This window comes from Ptychodera flava, chromosome 10 (assembly GCF_041260155.1).
Source record: "Ptychodera flava strain L36383 chromosome 10, AS_Pfla_20210202, whole genome shotgun sequence".
NCBI lineage: Eukaryota > Metazoa > Hemichordata > Enteropneusta > Ptychoderidae > Ptychodera > Ptychodera flava.
In genome coordinates this window covers 25,461,951-25,487,646 of record NC_091937.1, presented here as the reverse complement: position 1 = coordinate 25,487,646, position 25,696 = coordinate 25,461,951, and the positions used below count along the sequence as shown (strand labels likewise).

The following is a 25,696-nucleotide window of genomic DNA, read 5'->3' as shown; positions in this document are numbered from 1 at the left end:
TCATGCAGGAACTGATATTTGACAAAAATTCATGGGCCGCTGGTTTTACAAATAGGTGGAGTCATTTATGTCAAAACGTAAAAAAAAAATGTCTGTATTTTTCTTGTACAACTTCTGTTTTGCGTAACGTTTTGACCTGTTTATGAAAGTAGGGGACCATCTTGCCTACGTGAGAGAAACCAAGTCAAGTTACAATATACTAATTATCTTAGAAAGTTTGAGACCCAGATATGTTCAGGATCGAGGACTCACGATCGCTGGATGGTGAGACCTGCTCACGACTCACAGTGTTGTTCCTTTGATCGAGGTATTTGATACGATACTTCAGTGGGCTTCAGCCTTTGTGTTGATAGCGTAAGTTGGTAAATAAAGTTCAATTTTCACTCGAGGTGCTAAATTGGCTAATTATGTCTCAGCTTTGCGATGAAATTTACTCATTATATTTACCAAAATTCTCGATGTAGAGATTTTGTCAAGAGGAAAACAGCTTCAATCGCTTTATGGGTTATCTAAACATCTGCTTCCTTTGTCATCGGTGTTATTATAACCATCATTTAAAATGCACGCTAGGTTGATTATGTACCAGAACTCGTGACACTGAAAGCAATATGCAACTGTCAGTCGAAGCGCTTTTTACCCGATGAACGTTCTGTAGTCAGCCCTTACCTGATAGACGGAGAGTTACACGATCCGATAGAGAGCGAGTGTCAACTTCCGTGTTTGTTTAACAACAAGGTTGGGCGTTGGTGGTAAAGCTTTAGAAAGTGAAATTAGGTCACATTCTAAATATAGACTTTAGGGTCTGATGATCACTTTGTTCAAATGCCGACAGAAGTCGTTATGTCGTTGGGCACTTGATATGACGACATGTACTCGTGAAAGGAAAACACATTAAATGCCACAACAAGAGGAACAGTCCGACTCGAAAAAATCAGAGCGTCACTTATTATCTCACTCGCACGTTTTGATACTATTCACATGCTCGACAACCTGACGTACCTTGTCGCCGTTCAATTTTCCCTCTGACAAATTCCAAAAAAGAGGGAAGTCGACGAGAGCGCGGGTTTTGATGTACTTTCCTTAATCGGCTATGCACCATTCGGTTGCTCTAAATCCGGTACAACTGCAACGAGGACTGTTTATGACAGATAAAAACACATCCAGTTTTCAATCTTCACCGTGTCTTTGTTTCATCGAGATTTTTACCGCACGGCAAGCTGTGAACAACATAAGTCGTGCACAAACTCTTTTCCATCTGTATTATCAAAGAGAAATTTCCACCTGCACTTTCAAAATTATAAACGTATTCTTGTCGACCCGAACAAAATTGAAATTTTGGCAACACATGTACCGCAACCTTAGATCTAGAAACAAATAGGATTTTTGTTTTGTATCGTGTCTGTGTGTCGAAACTGTTGCATGTCTGAGGTCATAACTGATGATATCACGTGACCGAAGTACACTGTATCCTTCCCACCTATGAGCCAACAGTGAATGTGTTCTTCTCTCGGCTACTGTGGTTCGAAATCACGTCAATACAAGGCGGCGTTGCCAGACAAGTTTCCTGTATTTTGATGAAGTTCCTGTTCAGTAATATACTTCATCTGACAAAGGCGATGGAATAGGTGGCACCATATCTCCTACATGACATACTGCATTTGTCGAAAGAGACACTTCAAAGAGGTAAGTTGACAATCACTGTATTGAGGACATTGTATTTTCACCAGCATGGTTGCCGATTGCGCCGGAATTCATTGCTGAGTGTCGATAATGCGGAAGTTCAATAACCAAAATTTAAGTTTGATACGTTTGGCGTAGACAAAATCTTTGAAATGTGGCATCAAAAAGCATGTATTTCTGTGGTAGGAGGTATGATTTTGGGCCTAAACTTTCCAATATGGAACAAGGAAGTATAGACACCACTGTGCACTGTGCTGGCTTTGTTTTCTCTGAGGCGCCTTTGAGGTAGCATACGCCCCCGAAAATTAAAGACTTAAAACGTTTGCTAAATCTTCCCTCAAGGAATCTTTCAACTATCCTCTTTCAAAATCAAGAACAAAAATAAGGGGTCACCGTGTAAATTTTGGTACTAGAGAAACAAAGTACCCAAGATCTACCGATATCTGAAATTTAAAATGGTAATCACCCCGTATTAACTCTATGGAGAAAAATAAAATTTTCGATTTTCGAGAAAACTAGGACGATGAAAAGATTTCTTGCACAGAGAGCTTTAAAATGAGCCCCCACAAGTGGTAGATAGGAAAATAATATAAAGGAGTTTGAGAGTTTGAATATTTGTCCCCGAGGTGCATGCTAATTCTTAGTTGTTTGCCGTTGAATTTTCTTTAGAGCTACCGTTCAAATACAAATGAAACACAATGTCAATACACTAATTTTCCTATGTATTTCTTGAGTGGGGCGAAGAAAATAGCTATTTTTACCTTAAACACTGTTTGGTTTTTATCACCTTGCGCGAAAACCAACCACGCGGCAAACAACAATCAATAAAGGCGCCTAACCCTATTGAACAAAACAATGACCGACAATGAAATGCATGGTAGTTGCCGGTTGCTATAAACCGGGGCCGGTACATTTGCCTGACATTTTACGTTCGGAACTGTTACCTTTGGTATACGAAACTTGATCAGTGACAGTTCAAAATAACATGTCTTTGTTATGTCGACATTTCTGTCAGGACGTCGAGAAGGGAAGTCGAAGCTAAATATCTCCTTATATATGGACTATTTGGACAAACCAACCGCCACTCTAAAATTGCCATGATAGTTTTCGTTATAAGGTGGTGGACGAAAAAACTTTAAACAATGCATTTATGTTTTCTTTTCTGACTTGATCTTGGAATTTTCAAAGTAAAGGAAAGTGTGTTGGTATGCTTATCCTTAAAACGGCATTTTTAATCCATCTACAGGTGACATTACGGTATCATTCCCTGATAGGGAACTTTAGTTACATCACACTGTATGGCCTGACGCACCAAGTTCTCCGAAACCGTTGAGTGACTGAAAGCTTATCTGACACTAGAGAATAGACAAACATCTATTTAGCAGAAGTGTCAGGCAATATTGTAACTGAGATGATTATCAGCGGCGGTGATCGATGTGTTTTCTTGTGGCAAATATCACTCCATTTGGCCATTGTAACCGTGATGGCGACCTCTCTGTCTGGTACAGTCGCAGACGGCGGTTATACTGATCAAAATCAAGGATGTACAGAGATTCCGTTGGCGACAGGGACATCAAGGGAAGAGATGAAGGGGTGTCGCATCAACTGCCAAAACGCGAACCTTGCCAAGTTCCCGCAAGATTTGCCGAACTGCACGTTTTATTTGTGAGTGTACATTTGCTCTTTTATCATTATAATTATTCACTGGTAAAGGCAAAACAGTTGTTACCAGTAAATAGATAAACGAAAATATTAAATACAGAAGCCTGATCTGCATGCCTAGTTCAAAGTAAAAAAATAAACTCTACAATTCCTAGAATAGAAGATTCACCTCTTTAAAGTATACACAGTTGAGTAGTGCTTATGTATCACTGATTTGGTGTTTCTAAAAATACCAGTCCAGAACAGTGATTTTCACCAATTTTTCGCTTTGACAGAAATTTAGCAGATAACGACATCAAGAGTATTTCAGATGAAGAAGTACTTCAGCTTCCTATGCTTGAAAAATTGTGAGTATTCTATTAGCATTTCAAGCTTTTTAGACATTTGTGAGTAAGATAGGTATGCTTGTTTGCCACATCATTTGTTGGTGATCACCACATTATTTGGTGTTGGTTTCGTTACTACTTGGCACTGTGACCGATTGCTTCATTACTTGGTGTCTGTTGCCACATTACAAGACGCTGGCAGTGCTTAGCTCAGGTTTCCACATTGCGTGGTGCTGGTTGGCACATTACTTAGTAATAATTGCCACATATTACTCGATGATTGCTACATTGATTTGCGGTAGTTGTCACATTACTTGGTACTGGTTGCCGCATTACTTTGTGCTGTCATTTCAATATAATTAATTCATTGACCCTCTTATTAGGGTCTACGGTTAACTACAATTACACATGTCTTTAGTATCATGAATGGAATTTCGCTTGGACCTTTCCTTACATATCATCACTCGTCGACGCGAAAAAATACGGCAGCCTGTCAGCCTTCGATATCAACGTATCGGGAACTTCTTCTAAAACTGTCCCTATCCCTAGCATTGACAAGTGGGCAGTAAATATCCCGACTGTAGATTTCCCGTCAAGGGTATATCTATCCTGATATCCAGTTACCAGTTTCTCGTTCGAAGTTTTAAAAAAAATCGAATACTGGGTATCTAAATACCGTCTTGACTTTTGTGTAGTAAACTTGTTACATGCATTGGTATCTTGCAGAATATTGACAGGCAATCCATTGGACTGTACGTGTGACCTCATGTGGTTAAACATACTAATAAGGAAACGGGACAACCTTACAGTTGTCGATGCTGTGTGTGCGTCACCTGAGAATGTAAAACACATGTCATTAGAAGAAGTAAGGAACGAGCTAGATTGTCCAGGTACTGACATCAATGACTGTTAAATTTGCTTGTTTATGTTAAATTTTTTGGTTCGTAATTCGTTTTTTCAAACATCTGTAATTATTTTATGTTTCATGAATGTAATCCAATGGTCTTTGTATAGAAAATTTTAACAACTCTGTTTCGCATGGTTTCATCTGCTACATGAATGGGATTCATGTCTAGTTTGTCATTCACTTTGTGTGTAGAATTTCTATGGTATGGTGACGACGATCTGTACTTCTTCACTGATGGTGACAGTCAAGCAGACTGGGAAGGTGCCAACAGGAAATGTAACAGCGAAGCGAAACAACTTGGACTGACAGGACACCTAGCGATAATACAGGACATGGAAGCACTTGAAAGCATAAGAGACCACATTCAGTTGTATACAGAACGACAGAATAAATTAAACTATTGGATTGGCTGCAATGATCTGGACGAAGAAGGCACATTTCGATGGATCGATAACTCTGATGTACACTGTTCTCTGTGGGACGAACGCAAGCCACCGAACAATCGTTACAATTGTGGGAACGGTATGAGTCAAAATTGCTGTCAATTATGGTAAGCCTGATATAAATTCACCATAATTACCAGTCTGGGAGAACAATTCCGACTGCAGTCCTTCAGAAGTTGTCCATTGAACATGTGTATTACATGTGAAGCTTTTTAAAACCGAAGAACTTTTCCTGTACCACTTAAGCGCTGTTAACAAAGTATGAACCCATTAAAATATATTTGCAGATATTTGTTTACTTACGAGATCCGATCAGGTACCGCCATCTACTTGTCTCTCTGTTTGTCTGACTGTCTGTATGTCTGTTTATCAGAGTTAAGTGAATTTCAGACATGGGATGTATTCAGAGAAGATAGTCTTGGTTGTATTAAGGGCATTAGCCTTAATGTACATACTGACAGAACTCCGATATCGGTGGATAATTGCCCATCTACATTTAAGATTTAGTAAAAATTAAAACCATATTCTTAATCTACTACTACTACTACTACTACTACTACTACTACTACTACTACTACTACTACTACTACTACTACTACGCATGTGTAGACGTCGTGGTAGTGTGCTCTGAGTTTTGCTACAGTTTTTGAGTCCTTCAGTGTTTTCCGGACTTACATCGGTGTTTCATCTGATTTTGCTCCGGTTGTGGACTGCTGCTGTCAAGTTTTTGTGTGTTTCAACTTTCGATTGAAGAGATTTTTGCGGATTCCCTCAGTGGTTTCCGTGTGCTGTTTCCTAGGCCAAGATGGCCGCGCCATTCATTGACAATGGACGCTTAGCTACGTTTGCCGGCCTCACGAGGAAACATGGTGTCAAGTGTGAATCCATGGAAGGAGTCTCCGTTGAAAAGTATTTACAGGCCATTTCATCGATTACTGGTCCACAGAATATTATTGCTGCTTCAAGAGTTTACGGTTCAGTTATCGTTTATTTCAACTCAGTTACCTGGGTGGAAAACGTGTGTGTGAATGGTTTTGAACTGAACGGCTACACGATTCAAGTTGAGCCTGTTGTGAAACCAGCGACAAAAGTCATCGTATCAGGGGTTCCACCGTTTATTCCCAATCATGTGATTGAAAGTGAACTCCTTACTTTTGGTAAACTGGTGAGTAAAATCAAAACGATTCCTCTCGGATGCAAAAGTGAACAATTGAGACATGTACGATCCTTTCGAAGACAAGCTTTAGTGCTGATCGATGCCGACTTCCACGGTACATGGGAAGGACCTTTAACGGTCGAACACGAAGGTAAAAGATACAGAATTTATCTTTCAACTGAAGAAATGAAATGTTTCAAGTGTGGTCAAAAGGGACATGTTCAGCGTGATTGTCAACAATCACTCCAAACCGAATCAACTGCTACATTGCAAGGAAAAGACAATGCCACCGTAATTAACGACAGTCAGTTTGAAAGAGGTGACAAAATTCCGACAACAAGATGAATCTGTCAACAACGATGAATCTGTTCAACGTCCGATGGAACCAATCAGTGGTGATTCGTCGACTGTTTTCAATCACGACACAGTTGTACGTCAACGTGGAAATGAAGACACAACAATGGTTGATAATGTTGATGGTCATAACGTCACGGACTTTTCTGATGAAAACGTTATTGATACTCACAGTAGCTCACAACAGAACAGTGATGGCCATGGTAAAGAGGAACAAGACAGTATGGTTTGTAATAACGAAAATGACAAAGTTCAAAGTGAACCGGCTTCAGAAATTGATACAGAAACTGTTTTGAACACTGACAAAACGAATGACAACGGAATTTCAAAGGTAGACGATGTTACTGATGATGAGAGGGTACGAACCCCTCCATCGCCTTTCCCCCCTTCTCCGGACCTTTGTTTTACGCAAGCTTCGGAATCTTCGGTGTCTTCTCCGGCTTGCACTCCGTCGCTTGTTCTCTCCGGACTTTCTGATTTCGTTCCGGATTCTCAAGACATTGCAGACAAGACCAATGCATCGATGGATATGGATATGTCTGCAGATGTTTCTCAGAGCATCTCATTCTCACCGCTTTCTTCTCAACGCATTGCAAGCCAGTCAACAGAAGACAGTTTGAAAGATTCATCGCAAAGAGAGACTGATGACAATGAATCTGTGCTGTCGGACATTTCAGATTCTTCGTTTTTCCATGATCTATCGACTCAATCGATTGCAGATTTCTTGGAAAATACAAAGCACTCAAAGAAGTTTATTCAGGATTGTTTTGACTTTCATCCAAATTTGAAAGAGCTTGCGAAAATGTTGCTGGGATATCGCTCTTCACAGCCTGTGAACAGCGCAACGAGAGCTCGCATCTACAAACTGGTACGTAAAATCAAGGACTATATCAGAACTACTGGTAGGTCAACTGCGATTGAGTCTTCACTTTAATTCATATTCGTTATGTGGAAGCATCTCACATTTCTGTTTATATACATGGCTCTGTCCTGTGTAACGCTGAATGTTCGTGGTGTCGAGACTCGATGAAACGCTTTCAAGTTTTGATTTTCTCAAGCATACCAATCCGGATTCTTGTTACCTTTTACAAGAAACTCACAGCATACCCAGTGATGAAAAAGTATGGCCTTTGATTTGGAGAGGACGTTGTATTTTGTCGCATGGTTCAACAAACAGTGCAGGCGTCGCTATATTGTTTTCACCCTCCTCTACAATTGATATCATTCGTACATCAGAACCAATTCCTGGACATTTACTTCACGTGCAAGCAAATGTTGATGGCAGCCTAGTCAATATTATTAATGTGTATGGACATACTACCTCCAATGAACGGTTGTGGTGTTTTACCAAGCTGAATGATCTACTATCAAGTTAGATGTTGACAGTGTAGTTATTCTTGGTGGAGACTTTAATTGTACTCTGAATGAAGAATTGGACAGAATCAATTGTAAGGAGTCTGACATGTGTGCAGTTCGTTATTTTAACAATTTAATTCACAAGTACAGGCTTGTTGACAGTTGGCGTCACTATCACGGGGACAGCCGTAATTACACCTGGCACAGAAATGACAAAAAGGCTCGTCTTGACAGGATTTACATCAACAAGTGGATGAGATCTCGCATCACGGTGGCTTCAATTCATCATTCTTCGCTCACCTTTTCGGATCATTCATTGGTAAAGTTAAGAGTTACACAGAAAGACGTCAAACATCGCAACCGATATGGTGTCTCAATACAAGTATCTTAAAGCATGAACACTATAAAGATATCATTTCGCATTTTTGGTTGAACTGGAGACAGCGACAGAATGACTATTGTGATTTGTTGACATGGTGGGAGATAGGAAAATGGAAAATTAAACTTTTAACTCAGCAGTATTGTGCTTCGAACCAGTACAACCTGAAAGGGGATAAATTACGCCTAGAAAGGGAAATTCGAGAACTTGAGAAAAAGTTACATGAAGACAAAAGTCTCTTTGATGAATATCAACAAAAGAAAAGTTCTCTGGCTCAGTTAGTGGATGTGGAGAGCAGAGGTGCAGCTGTACGATCTCGTCACCAATTACTTACTCACAGTGATGTTTCGAACAGTTTCTTCTTTCTCTTGAACGAAGAGCGGGGAAGGTCAAAGCCCATTATCCACATGAAACGTGATGACGGCTCAATAACGGAAAATCCCGATGAAATTCGTGACATTTTTACAATTTCTACAAGGAGCTTTATTCTGCTGAAAATGTTGACTGTGATGCCCAATCTGCAATTCTCGACAATTTGGTACAATTGAATGAGGAGGACCGTGATTACCTTGATGGTGAAATTACTCTTGATGAACTTACATTTGCTGTTAAGCAACTTTCAACTGACCGTTCTCCAGGTATGGATGGTTTGCCTAATGAATTTTACAAAACATTCTGGTCTGTTATTGGTCAAGACCTTCATAAAGTATTCATTGAGTGTTTTCGTAATGATCTGCTTCCTATTTCTTGTCGGAGAGCAGTGCTAAGTCTTCACCCGAAAGCTGGAGACAACACTTTAGTCAAGAACTGGAGACCCATTAGCTTGTATGTAGCGACTATAAAATTGTCACGAAAGCTCTTTCAATTCGTTTACGTAATGTCCTTTCCAAAATAATCCATGTTGATCAGTCATGCGCTATTCCAAATCGTCACATATTTGATAATGTGAATTTATTACAAGATAGTATTTTCTATGCCAACGACACAAACTCACCTCTGGGTATTGTTGCTCTAGACCAGGAAAAGGCTTTTGACCGTGTCAGCCATGATTACCTTTTTAAAACTCTGAGCTCTTTTGGTTTTGGCCCCCGCTTTATTAATTACATTAAAACACTCTATACAGATATTCAGTCAGTGCTGAAGATAAATAGTTCAATTACCGCTCCAATTTCAATTAACCGTGGGATTCGTCAAGGTTGCTCACTTTCTGGTCAACTTTATGTGATTGCCTTAGAACCATTTTTAGATAAAATTAGGAATAGCAGTAACATAAGGGGATTGATAATACCAGAAGCTCCTAGTCCTACTTGCCTTTCTGCGTATGCCGACGATGTTGAAGCTTTTATTACTCGAGATGAAGATTTTAGTAACTTAAAGTCCACTCTTAAGTTATATGAAAATGCATCTAATGCAAAAGTTAACCTCAAGAAATCTGAAGGTCTCTGGGCTGGTAGTTGGCGAAATCGTACTGACACGCCATTAAATATCAAATGGAACTCAACAGGGTTAAAACTGCTCGGTGTGTATGTTGGTAACTCAAATAATTATTGTCAGAAAAATTGGTCAGAATTAGTGAACATCACTGAAAACAAGGTGAAATTTTGGTCGTCTTTTGCACCTGGCATGTCATACAGAGGTCGTGTTTTAGTCATTAATCAGCTCATTGCATCAAAATTACTTCACAGATTGACTTGTACAACTCCCGATGTTCAAACATTTTCTTATCTTCAAACCCTTTTTCTGAGATTTTTCTGGCAAGGACGTCATTGGATTCCTTCAGAAACACTGTATTTACCTCTCATTCAAGGTGGCCAAGGCCTTATTCATCTTAAAACTCGTTGTATTTCTTTACGTCTCAGTTACATTCAAAAGTATTTGTATCAGGATGTTCATCATCCGTCGTATTATTTCACAGATTTTATTTTAGAAGAGTTGGTGGTCTCAATTATGACAAACAGTTACTTCTCACGACTGACATTGATATTTGTAATACTGCTATTCCTGCTTTTCATCGTGATTTGTTAAATTGTTGGAATTCTGTTGACAAAATTCGTAAAGGAATCCCACTGAGTGTTCCTGACATTCTTAAAGAGCCTCTTTTTCAAAACCCACTCATTATGCATCCCGTTCATAAGTCTCCTTTTACTGTACCAGCCTTTGTCAACGCTCAAGTTACAACTATAGGTGATCTTTTCAATACTGTGGAAAATCGTTGGTTAACTTCTTCAGATTGTGTGATAGAGTTGCGATTCATTCACAGCGTATTATTTCTATGTTTTACAATGTGTTTACAAGGCTATTCCTATTCGTTTGAAATCCGTCATTGAAAATCATTTTGTAACAACAATCCAAACAATGCGCCAGATACTGTGATTCTTTTCAGCTACAACATTCTACAGAGCACAATTATTTTCTGTGTAAAATAGAGAAGGGTGCAATTTACAAGTACTTGATAATGGTTCATCATTATGCATGTTTACCAGACAGATTAGACACCATCTGGAGGGACATTTTGAGTATTCCACATTCCATCAAACCAAACTTTGCTTCATGTTATTGTGATCCATCATAAAGAAAGAAGGGGATTTACAATGGCGCATTATGCACGGAGCCTATCAAACTAGTTCTTTTTTGTTCCGTGCTGGTTTTCGTTCAGATGCAAACTGTTCTCTCTGTAATGACGTTGATTCACTTTTACATACTTTCCTTGAGTGTCCAAACATTCAACCGCTTCTAGGTGTTATTTCCACTATAACATCTCGTTTAGTTTTACCTGGGCAAGCTGTAAACATTGCATGGTTTTTCATTAATCCCCCCGGTAAAAACTCTGTATTTATTCATAGACGTGCAATGTCTCTTTTTATTTACCTTTCTACAATGGCTAAGTTGTGTATACATTTAGCAAGAAGAAATGTGTTTAGAAACCAGGGTCCTGTTGATCCTTTGGACATATTTAAAAGCAAGATTTTCACCAGATTGAGACTTGAATTTGAATATCATCGTCTAAATGAAAATTTACATTCTTTTAATATTACTTGGGCTTTTGATGATATTCTTTGTGACACTCATGATGGTCAACTCAATTTTCACATTTAAGATACTTCCCTGCTTTTGTGCATCGCCAGGTTGTGTCATCTTTGAAATATTATGTGATAGATTTAAGATATGTCTTTCTTGCTGACATTTACTGTTGTCATTCATGACGTTTTCTGTTCAATGCCGACCATCACTTTATAGTGATTTTATTTTATTTGTATCTTATATTTCTTTTGGTTCCGTGAAATGTAAAATTTCTTTTTACAGTTTTAGTATGTAGGGACCTATGTGAAATAAAGATATTTGAAAAACTACTACTACTACTACTACTACTACTACTACTACTACTACTACTACTACTACTACTACTACTACTACTACTACACACACACACACGCGCGCGCGCGCGCATATATATTTATATATATATATATATATATATATATATATATATATATATATATATATATATATATATATATATATATATAATTGAATATTATAATATGACGTAATATAAATATGTTAAAGTTCGTTGTCAAATATCAAATTACTTGACATTCATCATGTTATTATGACACTGTCACCTGATCAGCATTGTAAGATGGACATCTCATGGATTGATTCGTTTATGTACTTAACAATATGCAGTGGTATCAGACAAAGCTTAATGGTCGATAAATGAAAGCGCAATGCAAAATTTTAATACTTATGAAGCTTAGTAACTGTTAATGTCTGCATTTCGTCGTTCGAGTGACTACATTTTGACATCAAGGAACTCAGTATTTCATCATTCAACACACATTGGTCATACATATATGTAGTGGTCGAACGAGCGTAATAGAGCCCGCGGGCCAATTTTTGCTGTAATTCTATATCAGAAAGTGATAGGTTAGCAATAGTAGGCCTAGAGAACGTGAGCTACTGCTTGCCAAAATTTTTCGTTCCTGTGTTGGCAACATCAGAGTCAAGATCGGAACAAGTAAAAGTGAATGTCAAAAATCTGGTTTCTGATATGTTCGCCTTTTAATTAGGAGTTGTGAATAAAGCTATTCGTGATAAAAGATGGTCCCAGGTCGAGTAGTCTATTGGCCGTCAAGAAAGCATTTCGCTCTTATCGATGGGAGGGATAATGGAGGGGTGCTTTTTATCTTCAACAATTTTTGAGGATGGGTAACTTGGAATTAGCCAATTGGGAACGCCCACAGCAGGATTTACTAATCTTCGGGGGTTTGTAGGGAGGAAACGTATTATTGGTCGGGGAGGGCTTCAAAGTTTGCGTTTCCGAAAGGGCTAGTGGGGAACTAAATGGTTTACTGGAAAGCGGAAATGTTTGAATTTGAAGCGAAAGGACTGTTGTTCAGTCCCCAAAATAATTAGCTTTGTAACTGGCGTTCAAAGACCTCTTATAAGTATATTTATATCTAAAAATCAATGCTAACATTTCTCAAATGCGGCCTTTTGCCAGTGGTAGACTTGATTTCGGTAGCTTCCTCTTTTAAGGAATCTCATTTCCGAGGGCATATTTGCGTCGTGTGTTGGCCGCACAGTAGGTTGTTTTAGACGTTGGGAAACCACTGCAACTTTAGTTTGTCGGTTTCGTGTAAATAGGTCTGTGTATGGTAATGTATCCAGAAGTCGAAGGTACAGATCGTTGAAACAGCATTGAAACGAGATGGTGAGCACAGTTTCCATTGAATGCTACGACCAGAACGACCCTAGTAAATGCATCTGTCAGGTGACAATCATCTTTTCGTATAGGCTTGTTGTCATATCGTAGATCAATGCGTCATTGTACGGAAGTACATGACTTCACTGTCTGTTTTCGACAACTCGACGATTGCTACAGGCCGTTCCAATATTGAATAATGTTGTCTGCAGAAGAAGGCATTCCAAAAATAATTCTGATCGTTACTTAAAAACGAGCTCTTCAATCCAGCGTGGAATCCTGAAATAGTTGTCTGCTTTAAGCTCAGATTTCGAAGCTGGCATACTCTTAATAAAGGCGGCGTCTTTTATAACACCCTCAATTTCACATATAATTGACCCAAAATTCGACCTAATTTGTAAAGTTTATCTCAAACCCGGGATCATATGATATTCGCTAGTTTATCCATCTCTCTTTGCATTCATCAGGCGTAAGTGGGACACATTCGTGTTAGACGACGTTTGCTGTCACAGTGATGAAAAGAAATTGGCCGTTTGTCAAGTTGGTAAGTTGCTGCTTTTACAGGTAACACGTGAATAAGTGTGACGGTGTTTCCGGTAACCCTACCTATACCCTCTTTGAAATTCTCCGACCCATAACTTTTACCAACCGCCATTTTAAAAACCACGAATTATTTTGATAGATGTTAATTTTGTTTTGGTCTCACAAAAATAAAAATAATATATAAAAAAGGTTCGCTACCAACCTACATATTTCCCGAGGGCATGTTAACGGAAATATTTTCCCCATGAAAAAATTTAAATTGAAGTGATACCGTTTCAAAAACTTCAATTAAGTGAGATACAGAGGATCTCATAATTCTAGCACCAATTTCTGCCTTTTATTGTTTATCAAGACTCTGGGGTTTTTAGATGTAACTTTGCTTAACATTAACTTTCAGAAAATACCAATATCTCACGTGTAAACCAAACTGATAATCCAGGCTTATGCAACATAACAACTGCGTCCATGTCTACAGTTACAAAGATACAAACTCCGGAGTCTATTACAGAGTAAGTGGACGTTATGCGAATTCATTGACCATTTATCGTGTTCGTATATTCTCAAGCCAGCGCTGTCTACACGTCTGTTGACTTAAAGAGTAAGATACAAATTCTAGTATGTCATGAAATTGAAACCAAAGTATAACATACTGCAGTATTTAATGACGCTCGTTCAGCGCGATTCTATAATAGAAATCGACAAACCATTGACATATAAGAGAGAGAGAGAGAGAGAGAGAGAGAGAGAGAGAGAGAGAGAGAGAGAGAGAGAGAGAGGAGAGAGAGAGAGAGAGAGAGAGGACTAGCATAAAAAAACAAAACAGACTCTGAGACAGATATCGGAAAGTCATTTTAATAAGCGAATGGCAAATATGATTATTTTATAAACATTTTTCACATCCCGTATCACAAGGGTCGACACAAGTATAGATTACAAAAGTGAGACACTGGCGACAAAAGACAAAAGCATCGAAATAACTTCTCCGTCATCGAAAGAGACAGAAAGTACCAATGCCACGACATACACAGAACAAAGGACCATTGCGATAACTTCCCCTTCGCTGGAAACGACTGTCGGGGAAAGCACCACTCCCACAAATGCTAAGGAACATACTAGTATCGAAATTACTTCTCCCTCACCGAAAACGACAGTTGGGGAGGGTACCAATCCCAAGACAGGTACAGAACAAAGGAGCATTGCAATGACTTCTACGTTATCGAAAGCGACAGTAGGCAACAGAACCAACCCCACGACAGCTATGGAACATACAAGCATCAAAATAACTACAGCGCCATCGAAAACGACAATCGAGAACGCCACCAGTCCCGAGACAGCTATGAAAACGATTGTGACAGAAAGAAATCACAGCCCCTCTCCACCAAAAGAAAATGATGTCAGACGGGGTCAGCTGGAGAATTTGGCCAATTCAACAATTCCGCCAGGTAAGCAAAAAGTGTGTGCAAACAGAGAAGAGGAAAACCGTAAAATAAACACCCCCTGACTTTGTAACTAAAATTGAGAGACATCAATAAATGCTGGTCATTGAATCCTTATTATTTACCTTGCAGGTAGTTCAGCAAGTTGCAAAATACACTGCAACAAAATGAATTAGAAGATTTATACAAGGTGCACCGACTAACAACGTTGTCGGCCAGACGTTAAATTCTGCAGTGATTTAAAAAACTGTTCTTATCATCTTGTAAAATAAGAATGAATTCCATTTCTAGATTACTCTTGCCGCCATCAGACCATCAGCCTTGATCTTGGTTTGGAAATACCCTATCATAGATCACGTCAAATGTGTATGGTTAAGAAAACAAACCTCGAAAACTCGAATCAATCGTAAAAGAAGAGTCGATCTGTAAGCTTAGTTAAAAGCTGTATCAGACATTTAAATTACCAATTTGAATTTGAATGTTCAAACTAACACTCAGGAGAAAAGTGTTAAGAGTAAAAAAGTACCTCCATATATTTAATCTAGAATCCGTATGAGACAGCTCGCAACGTTTTCATCATGAAAGCCCGATTGGATACTTATGTGATTTTCTGAAATCATCAATCAAGGGAAAAGAGAGTGCTTAACTATTTTTAATTAATGCACGACACAACATTAAATGTTATTTAGCTGTATACGTAAAGCGTATCCGATCAACTATGTCTCAAAGGTTTTGTTGCTATCCAGTCAATGGATAGATAAAACTATGCCTCGACAGTTGCAAGTATAACTCAGTTTATATCTTCATGCTTCCCATGTACTAATTTGCTATACATTATTGAAAATTTTACAAATCCTTGAATCCATACCATGTCAAGTTCTTGGGGTGAAATTGATCACCAAAGTTTCGTAAACGGATATTGGCGTAAGATCAAGTCAACCTCAACTTCAACTACAAAGACTGAACTGGTCAACTCTAAATCTTAAGTGACTTTGCAACCAGGGAAAACATTTCATTCTTTCTTCGAAATGATGTGAATTATTGCGCTACCATGGTATATGTCAAGCCAAGTCTAGGGGATGTATCACCCCAACATATATTAATTAACCCAATATGTAATACTAACCCAATATTGCCCAATACTCCAATATGTATTAATTAATACAACATGTAATACTAACCCAATGTGGCCCAATATTTTCGATAAAGTGTGTATGTGCGATGTATAATAGTGAGCATGCGTGCGTGAGTACTTCACGAACTCTACAACGTGTTGAGCGGTCTCAGTCAGAAAAATGTAACAACTTAGCCGGCTATTGAACCACTCTTTTTTGGGAGTGGAGATTTAGCCGAGTGGTTCTGTCTGTGGCCTCTCAGCTAGGCGACTGATGCCGTATGTTGTGGGTTCGAATCCGATTGAAAACTATCCGTATTTAAGTGTTATTCCATACTTGGTTAGTATTACATATCGGTTAATTATTACATGTTGGGGTGATACAGAAGAGAGTAGGTCTGGAGTTGAACGAAGACAAGAACACCAAAGTTGAGACATTTCACTTCAATGCTGATCTTCTTTAAGTGAAAACTCCGAATATTTTATATATCTGATATTTATTTGGTTGTTGTTTGTTTTTTTTAAAGGGCAAGCATTGCAAGTGACAGAAATGGTGAGCAATATTACATCGAAAGCAGACACTTTTGAAGAAAGTGATGTTAATCTCTCCGTCGACATTGTCGGCAACATTTTACAAAGTCAAGAAAATGGTACAGAGGTTGCTGTGGCTCATGGAGTTCTTCAAACCGTGGACAACTTGTTAAGCGTAGATAATGACGTATTGCTTGCCAGCCAGGGAAGTCATAATTCTGCCACCAGGTGAATTGTTAAACCTTTCTCAATCCCATTAGCAGCTTCAACGTTTTCTTTTGAGAATAATTTTTACGTTTGATGGTCCTTTCTCATGGGGTTGTACAGAAAAGTGATCTGGTAGAATTGTCGGCTGAAACGTTGCTGACAAGATCGCCAGCAAAAACGAATCCAACAGGTTTGAAATGTAGACCTCAAGACTTGAAAGTTACTGTATGATTGACAGTATGTGCCCATATCCATGTACATGCCAATGGTCAAACTATAACGAATTAATCAAATTAGGAAGTAGAGAATGACTTCATTCCAGTCGCCTATCTGACTAAAATGCCTACGTACTGTTAAGCCTGTATAATTCTAGTTTATTCTTCTCTGCTCGTTTATCACAGTTTCTCAATAACCAACAGGGAGAATATATGTTGACCATTCCTTGCAGGCTTCTTCAGTCAGTAGAACGACTTTCGCAGCTCATCGATTTTAATGGTGCTCGTGTTACCATAGAGACACCAAACATATTGCTGACTGTGGCGGAGGTCAATGTCACTGAGTTCCAAGGTCTCTCCTTCGGTGTATCCACTTTAAGCCAGGTATGTCACAAGTACAGCAAATACCAAAACAACTAACGTACATTACACAGTGAATACACAAAGCTAGGCCATTGTCCTAACTCTGGTGGTAACATCACACTAGTTAATAATCAATATGGAATTATGAAGTATTTTGAACCGTGCACATTCCTCATTGTTTCATTTACACCGTGTGCTTTTGATTTTTATAACCCAGGCTTCATTTAAAACTTGTCTCTTAAGTCGAGAGATTGTTTATAGTGGTTCAAAAATTATAAGTCGTTATGCAGACTTTTGATCAATATACAATGGTTGTCACAGTTTATAATTAATACTAGTTATTGTGGAGAACAAACACAGATTCCCCCCTAAAGAATTTTGAAGTATAACCAGGGTGGTAGAACACATTAAGTCTTGCCAAACAGTAAATCCTATTTTTATATATGTCGTAAAACAAAGTCCAGTCTAGATGAAAAAGTGGGTTGTCAACAGCAGCACTGAATCTCCGGTAATTATTGCAATCTGTGGTGACAAGTTGGACACTACCGTACATGACCGTGGAAGTTTAACAAAAATGAACGAAGCAAACGAAGCAAAATTCTATTGGAAACACATAGAAAGTTGTCGATGATGAATGTTATGGCAATCGCTGGGGACCAGTATTCTCCCATGGAAACTTTTCAATAGGAGATGTAGCGGCTAATTGCCGAAACGTGTAAAAACAAAAAGTAGTTTTTTAGACTAGAATCCCATTAGCGGTTTGAAGTATTCATTTAGACTACATTATCACATTCTTATAGCAATTATACAACATCTGATAAATATTCAAATAATTAAAATTAAACATAGCCTCCTATGGACGAAAAATCAACATTTATTTAGATTATTATCTCTATAGACAGGTAAAATAAATGTTTGTTTGTATATTAAGCTTACTCCTAAAGATGATCTGCCCTTATCTCCCTTATTTCTAAAGGCAGATTAGAAGACAAGCGTTGAACTCTATTTGTCTTTCTTCTGTCTCAAAGAACTACTACATTGTGTTTGATTGTTTTGCTTATTGCCATATGAAATCTAAGCAAAGTTTATATCTAATGCTGGTAAAATGATCTATTTATCCAGAGCAAAACTTTCAAGGGGTACAGTGATTCGACTGAAGACACCAAGACGTCGATCGAGTTGCCTGTATCATTATTTGAAAACGTCAGTGACTCAGAAAAATCTCGGGTTGGAAGGGCACAGTTTCTTGCGTACAGGTCGAATACATTTTTCAAGGTATGTTGACACATGTTATCATTTTACTTCTGATGTTTCGTGTCATTTCATCGGATAGGTCAGACCTTAAGACAGACAGATTGGGTTGAAAGGATAACAATCATTTGAAGTATCGGTTCCCTCTCGCCCTCTAAAATGTACAGAGGTTGACAAATTCATGACAGCCTTCTTGTTTTTTTTAACCAGGCGGTCGACAATAGGACATTACCTGGCTTCAGTCCAGTCATCGCTGCAAGTATTGGAGATTTAACAATCATTAACTTACGGGAACCAGTGAAGATCAGATTAGCAAAGAATGCATCGGTAAGACATACGAATTTATACAAAAAGACAGGTCTGTTTCTTACACATTCCCGCCAACTGTGCTAATGAATCGGTTTAAGTCAAGAAACAAATTTATTGCAAAAATGACCTGAGACTTGCTTCGTCGATGATAATGGTTATCATGATGAAATAAAATATATGAAAATCACACAACTACAACTGCAATATTTTGAGGCTCTTTGACCCATGTTCGCCGAATTCATACCCAGTGATGATCTTCCAACCGTTAATGGTTCGGTATTAATTGCAGTGTAGAGACGATTAGATGTAGCAGTCTGATTTTTCTCATTTGTTAATCTCCAGTAACACGCCGTTAAGATTGCTTTTTATATGTTTATTTGTCGTTATTATTTAGATTAATACGGTTTTTTCTCAGGTGAATTGATATAAAGGCATTTTATGTATGTATTTAAAATGTTATTTATTTTGAGAATTTTTCATGTTAAAATGTTGACTCTGCATTCGCTTATAATGGTATCCAATTATTTTCTGATTTCACTTGCAGTATAGTAAGGCACATGAGAGTTGCGTGTTCTGGGATTATAATTTAAACGGTAAGCTTGCTTTTTTACGCAATACGAGTTCATCAAACAAACAAACTAGTAAGCGTCCTTTTATGAACTTCAAGACTTCAATTATGATTATGACACAGTATACAATTCAATCAAATTATTAAAACTTTGCGTAAGTTAATACAAGGGTAAATCTTTACTATATTATTATATTTTAGCATAAACTTTAGTTTTTTATATTTATTTATTCACTTATCTATTCATTCATTCATTCATTCATTACGACAGAGAATTATATAGATTTAGAATGCAAGGACATTGTGCCATTACCCTCTACGGACATCATATTTCTGAGACAAGGTCATATTGTAAGAATGCACAATTTTCAATTAAAATGTTGCCGATCAGAACTATTTGGATCATTCAACAATTGGACAGATCGAGTATTTCACTTAGTATGCTGATTTTACAGACAGTAACGTTTGAATTGCCTCTAGGTGGGAGCGGTGCCTGGTCCGGTAAAGGCTGTGTCCTTTCCTCACAGAACGATGACAATACCAATGCCCTGTGTCTATGCGATCACCTTACTAACTTTGCACTCCTTGTTGTAAGTTAAGCAGAAATGATATATGTTAGTTTGAATTTTCGGCAACAAAATATTTGTAGACCTTTTTTATGTCTCTCTAGCAGTTTGTTGATTCCTCTCAATTAATCTCGATTTTATCGAATTGAATCAAAGTTACCTTTGTCATGAAAAAGAAAATCTCGTTATACGCATACAATTATTACTCTCGTGAGCAATAGAACGTATGTATGCACTTTGAATGTCAACTGTTTATTGAATTTGAATTTGCCGCTTGCAAATTATTGATCTTTTGTATTTTTATTTATTTAAGATGTGCAATATTTGTTTAGTAGTTATCTAAAAAGCTAAAGAACAACGCTACTCGTTTTCATTATATTTCTTGTTTTTCTAACTGCTATTATGTAACAACAATAATGACAAGATTTGTTGCCATTCGTAGAAGCCCGCCATTTCGAGTTCAATGAATGGCAATCGTATTCCCCATATTTTAGTGATACCAAACATGACACAGCTCTTAACTTAACTTGAAATTTATTTATATTCATGCCAGGACATATATAATGAAGGTATGAACATCGACTCGTCCAATGAGAAGGCGTTATCCATAATTTCATACATTGGCTGTATAGTATCTTTATTAGCATTGGCTGTGACACTCGTTACCCTGATTGCATACAAGTAAGAATAAGTAACATAGCATAACGCAATCATATTGTTCCTTTACATTTCTCCCATAAACCACCAAAGCGATATACCATTATACATCAGACGAACGACACACCTGTTAAAGTTCTGACCTTTTATTACCAAATGTGAATTCAAAGTTGTCGCTATCCAGTAGAACAAAAAACACAAAAGGCATTGAGTTTATGAAATCTCATCATATATTATATAACTGTATGATACCATCAAAACATATGTTTCTCTTCTTTGAATCATGAGTTGCCACGTCACTTTGAAACAGTCTAAAGCTGAATTCCTTGTTCAATTTTTATAATTAGCAATGTATGTCAAAGTATGTCTTCTTCATTTTTTTACAGAAAAACCAAAGACAAAGCTACGAAGATTTTACTGAATTTATGCTTTGCACTCTTCATGGCCATGACCATGTTCCTGATTGGTTCATTTGCCACTGATTTTGCACCGATCATACCGGAGCTTTGTACCACTGTAGCTGTTTTATTACACTACTTCCTACTGTCTGTCATGGCGTGGATGGCGTTAGAAGCGGCTCTGCTGTACCTACTGCTCGTCAAAGTCTTTAAAACGTATATCAAAAGTTTCATGTTGAAGTTCTGTCTGGTCGGTTGGGGTATGTATAAGTACCACGACGTTCTTATCACCATGGCCGTATGGAATCAACAAAGACATCGCTATTCCATGTTTTGCGTAACCACAATCTTGATACGAAGCCGATGTGATATAAAGCATTACATTACTACAAATGAGTCGTCAGCTTGTGCTATTCACGGCCATACACAGTTTCAGATTCGTGTAAAGTGGGACCCGAGATAAAAATGATGTCTTCTAAAGTTTTTTTACAAACTAACAAAAAAACACTCCTTAATTTTTGCAATCTACATGCCAAATGTAACGAGTTTATTTCTCTAACTGCCAATGTCTAGTTATAACATTTAAGTAGGTCGTTCACCTTATGTTGTCACTCGCAAACAAATTGAGTACGTCTTAGAGTATAAACTTCATATTGATTCGAATCTATTCTCAATATCAAAGATTCCCCCAAGTATTTCTTAAACGTTAGTATTTTTAGTATTAAAAGACATTAGTCGCTCCTAAATCTTATGCAGTAAGGCAGTCAATTTCTTATTCGTAGTTATTTGTATTTTTCTAGGTGTACCGTTAATTGTTGTCACCATTACTTTGGCGATCGACCTAAACAACTATGGATACAACAACACCGTGTAAGTTGAGATTTAAATGTATCTGCATGTAACGCCATTGTATTAAGCAGTCGTTTGGACGCTCTGAAATCAGCTGTGTTGGGTGACACTGGTGTGTTACGTTGTTTTAAATACGGTAAAGAAACTAATTTTGAGAAGATGACGTATCGAAGGTAGCAAACAGCTTATTGCGGAACGATTTCGGAATCCTGAACTCTAATAATAATGGCAAACTACGCGAATGAACTAACTAACTAACTAACTAAATAACTAAGTAAATAATGAACGAACGAACGAACTAATGAACTAACTGACTGACTGGCGAGCTAACTTGCTAATTATAGTGGTGAATATCAAGTGGGTCAGTCCAACCACAGTCCATATGTGAAGTTTGCAGCGGGTACTTGTAGATAATGGATACATGAGGTGTGAAAAATAGTTGACAAGACCCATCTGCTACTATACAATAGATGTTTATTCTTCCTAACGTTTCGGACGTACACGGACGACCTTCATCAGAGGCTATACAGACACAATGGAAAAAAGGGAACGAAAATTACATTTTGTTCTACTCGGTCAATGAATATGATAACAAATACGCAGATATTTAGCGTATATTACGCACTGTAGAAATGTTTCGGTAGCATGTAAAGTCTATGGTAGAAATGTGACTACTGTAAAAAAGGAACAAACAAAAAATGAAATAGCTGAAAACGGCAATGAAGTTGGGTAGGGAAATTGAACAAAGCAATGTATTGAAAGGTGGATACTGTAAATTCCTATAAGGAACCAGAAATGAACTTACAAGTTTGTGGAACACGTCTGTTCGGTTTGAGCTAACTCACTCACATTCAATCCACTATCTATCCATTCATTCATTCACTAACTCACTGTGATAAATGATTGAATCAATCAATAGACAAACGAATAAACGAACGGACGAATAAATATATGAATGAATGAATGAATGAATGAATGAATGAATGAATGAATGAATGAATGAATGAATGAATGAATGAATGAATGAATGAATGAATGAATGAATGAATGAATTTTCCATTATAGATGTTGGTTATCAAGGTACCCGTTCTACGGTGCATTTCTGGCTCCACTGTCCTTGGTCCTCATCTTCAACACAGTCATCTACTGTCTCGTCATTTACCAAATATGTGGACTCAACTCCAAAGCGATGACTGCAAACGAAAGGTACAGTTATCTGGCACAGTTGAGGGCAGCAATTGGGTTGATGGTACTGCTCGGGCTTACGTGGGTGTTTGCATTTTTCGCCGTTGGTCAAGCAAGTCTTTTGTTCAACTACCTGTTCGCCATATTCAACAGTCTGCAGGGGCTGTTCATATTTGTCTTCCACTGTGCGATGAAGACGGAAGTCAAGGCGGGCTGGAAAAAGACGTTCTGCCAATGTATGGTGGCCAGACACCGAGCAGCAGGTTAGTACTCCGTTTAAGCATAACACTCTCCATATGTTTGTCTTGAATTGAAAAAAGAACTCCTTAGAATGAAACAGATACCTAATATTTTTGTTAAAACTATGGACAAAAACGATCAAAATATTTCCTGGACTAAAACCCGTGCTCCGCGGGTGGGCGGGGGGTTAAATGGAACAGTATTTCATTCAAACATGATATTTTGCAGGTGACACCGATGCCTGGACTAGTTCTTCAAACGGCTTGAAATACCAAATAAGTAATACAGAGGACATCGAGATTAAACTTGGTGAGTGTTCAACGGTGCGATAAAATGTATGGGGAATATAAATTACGTAACAAATGAAGGCATACATGTTTTTTGGACAACAAGCTTTACCTAAGTACTTAATTATAGGACATATTGCAATCTTTCAATAAATCTTTTTGTAAAATTTTAATACATAAAATAGGCATTAAAGGGAATATTGTTTTAATCTCAGCTTCAAACAAGTTTACGTATTAATCCTATCATGTGTATATGTTTGATATCAACTTGAGATTTACAAGAGCGATCAGGACATGGAAAACTTTTGCAATATCAGTGGAAGTGTGTATACTAGCTTACTATCAGAAGCATTTGTCATTATACACTACTGCTGCCACTACCACTCTTTCTTCTAATATCGATTAAGTTACTGCTGATGTTGATGTTACTGTTTCTGTTTCCAGTATATAACGAATGATACTTCTCGTTTCCAGATTCATCGACTGCATCGGTAGAGCAAATGGACCGTGACAACGAACAAACGATGTCAACCTTCAAAGGACTCACGCCGTAGCATGATAAATGATGATGACTTCCTTTTTTCACTTAGTGAAGCGTTTTTGACCATCCTTAAACAACACAATCATTTTTAATTAATAATTATACTTATCCTAATTTGCTTTTTTTCAGTAGTTTCGTTCTCCAGATTGTTTAGATGTGAGGCGAATCTGGGCTTTTTTAAAAATACTGCCAGGGGTCTTAGTACATTTCAATACATTTCATAATCAGACTTACTATAACGTCATGAATGATATGAGAATGATGTACCTCAATCTAAGTTTCACAGGTTATAACTTTTTTGTATTTTCTATCATTTTTGTTCGCTCTGTAAAATAAAATTTCACTTTCTTCATCTGAAATGATATTGAAATGCCTAGTGTTCATTGAAGACTGTGAACTAACCGTTCCAGTTTCAAAGTTTCCCCACTGTCTGTCTCTCTGATCTTTCCCTGTCATTTACTATTTATTATCTCTCTCTTCCTCATTATCTATATTTGTATGTGTCTGTGTATCTCGTTCTCAGTTAAGTAAATTAAAATTGATTTGTGTTAGAACTACTGAAAACAATGCCATTGATCCTACGAATCTTATTATGACGTATTCTGAGAATTGTACAGACAATTTGGAAAGCTGAGGCAGACTGATGGTGTTGATGATGATCATGAAATAGACTTCAAGCAGACGTATTTCATGCAGAAAGTGATGTGTACTCTTGAAGATCCACCGAATTTCATGGGTCACATTGTTTAAGATGGACTGACTTTGCATTTAAAATCCTCACCAGAGCGGCAATATTGGCTTACTTTGCCTGAAATGTGGCGTCAATATATTTATAAAAATCACCCATCCATTGTACCGCAAAATCATCTATTTTATTCTGTCACCAGTTTTTGCTCAGTTATCGTTTGCAATGTACAATTTGGTGTTAATATCGTCGCTGCCAGGAACTCACCGAACACTCATGCACGCCACTTATGCCCTTTGCATTATGGTCGTTCGACGAGCTTTGAACATGACTACGTTCGATCCACATGTAGCTCGACGCATCCGATAGATTCATCGTCAGAACACCACAAGAGGCTTGGTTTCAGCATCCCATAGACAGCAAGTGTCTGAGCTATTTCTCATTTAACAATATAATTAATATAATTACATCGGTCCAAGCGAAACTCAGAGGGGTTTAATCATGCAGCATCCGAACGTCGACTTAAGTATTTGATTGTTCGTTGTTTGACCATTGAAAGAAGTGCTGTGCTGTCGGGCAATCACAAAGAAACCAATTAATGTTCTCTGTTCATGAAGCAAAGGGAATCAAAGCAAGCGAAACAACGCGACTCAAAAACAAGACGTCATTCATTTTCTCAACGGGTACATATTCATCAACGTCACGACTCACTCTCCTTTAACTCTCAATAACACTAGTCTCGAGAAAATACTACTCAATTGAAAGTATTAAATACAACACTTT

The 25,696-nt window shown here is 37.8% G+C and overlaps 1 protein-coding gene and 1 long non-coding RNA gene across 2 annotated transcripts; one reads left to right on the top strand and one right to left on the bottom strand.

Annotated features, from left to right (window-relative positions):
• Positions 1-903: 903 nt before the first annotated feature.
• LOC139142339 (adhesion G-protein coupled receptor G2-like) lies at positions 904-24,587 on the top strand. Its single transcript, XM_070712254.1, has 20 exons — positions 904-1,683; positions 2,927-3,345; positions 3,618-3,689; positions 4,395-4,558; positions 4,768-5,125; positions 13,436-13,512; positions 13,909-14,020; positions 14,424-14,953; positions 16,589-16,820; positions 17,248-17,398; positions 18,500-18,652; positions 18,839-18,955; positions 19,482-19,530; positions 19,986-20,095; positions 20,625-20,752; positions 21,115-21,386; positions 21,927-21,996; positions 23,041-23,423; positions 23,629-23,709; positions 24,162-24,587. The coding sequence occupies exons 2-20, from the start codon at positions 3,092-3,094 to the stop codon at positions 24,239-24,241; spliced, it is 3,393 nt and encodes a 1,130-aa protein (XP_070568355.1). The 5' UTR covers positions 904-1,683; positions 2,927-3,091; the 3' UTR covers positions 24,242-24,587.
• Positions 22,433-22,811, bottom strand: LOC139142345 (uncharacterized). The gene is made up of 2 exons (XR_011554369.1): positions 22,781-22,811; positions 22,433-22,497 (listed from the first exon to the last, which is right to left on the bottom strand). It is a non-coding gene; the product is annotated as an uncharacterized lncRNA (long non-coding RNA).
• Positions 24,588-25,696: the final 1,109 nt, after the last annotated feature.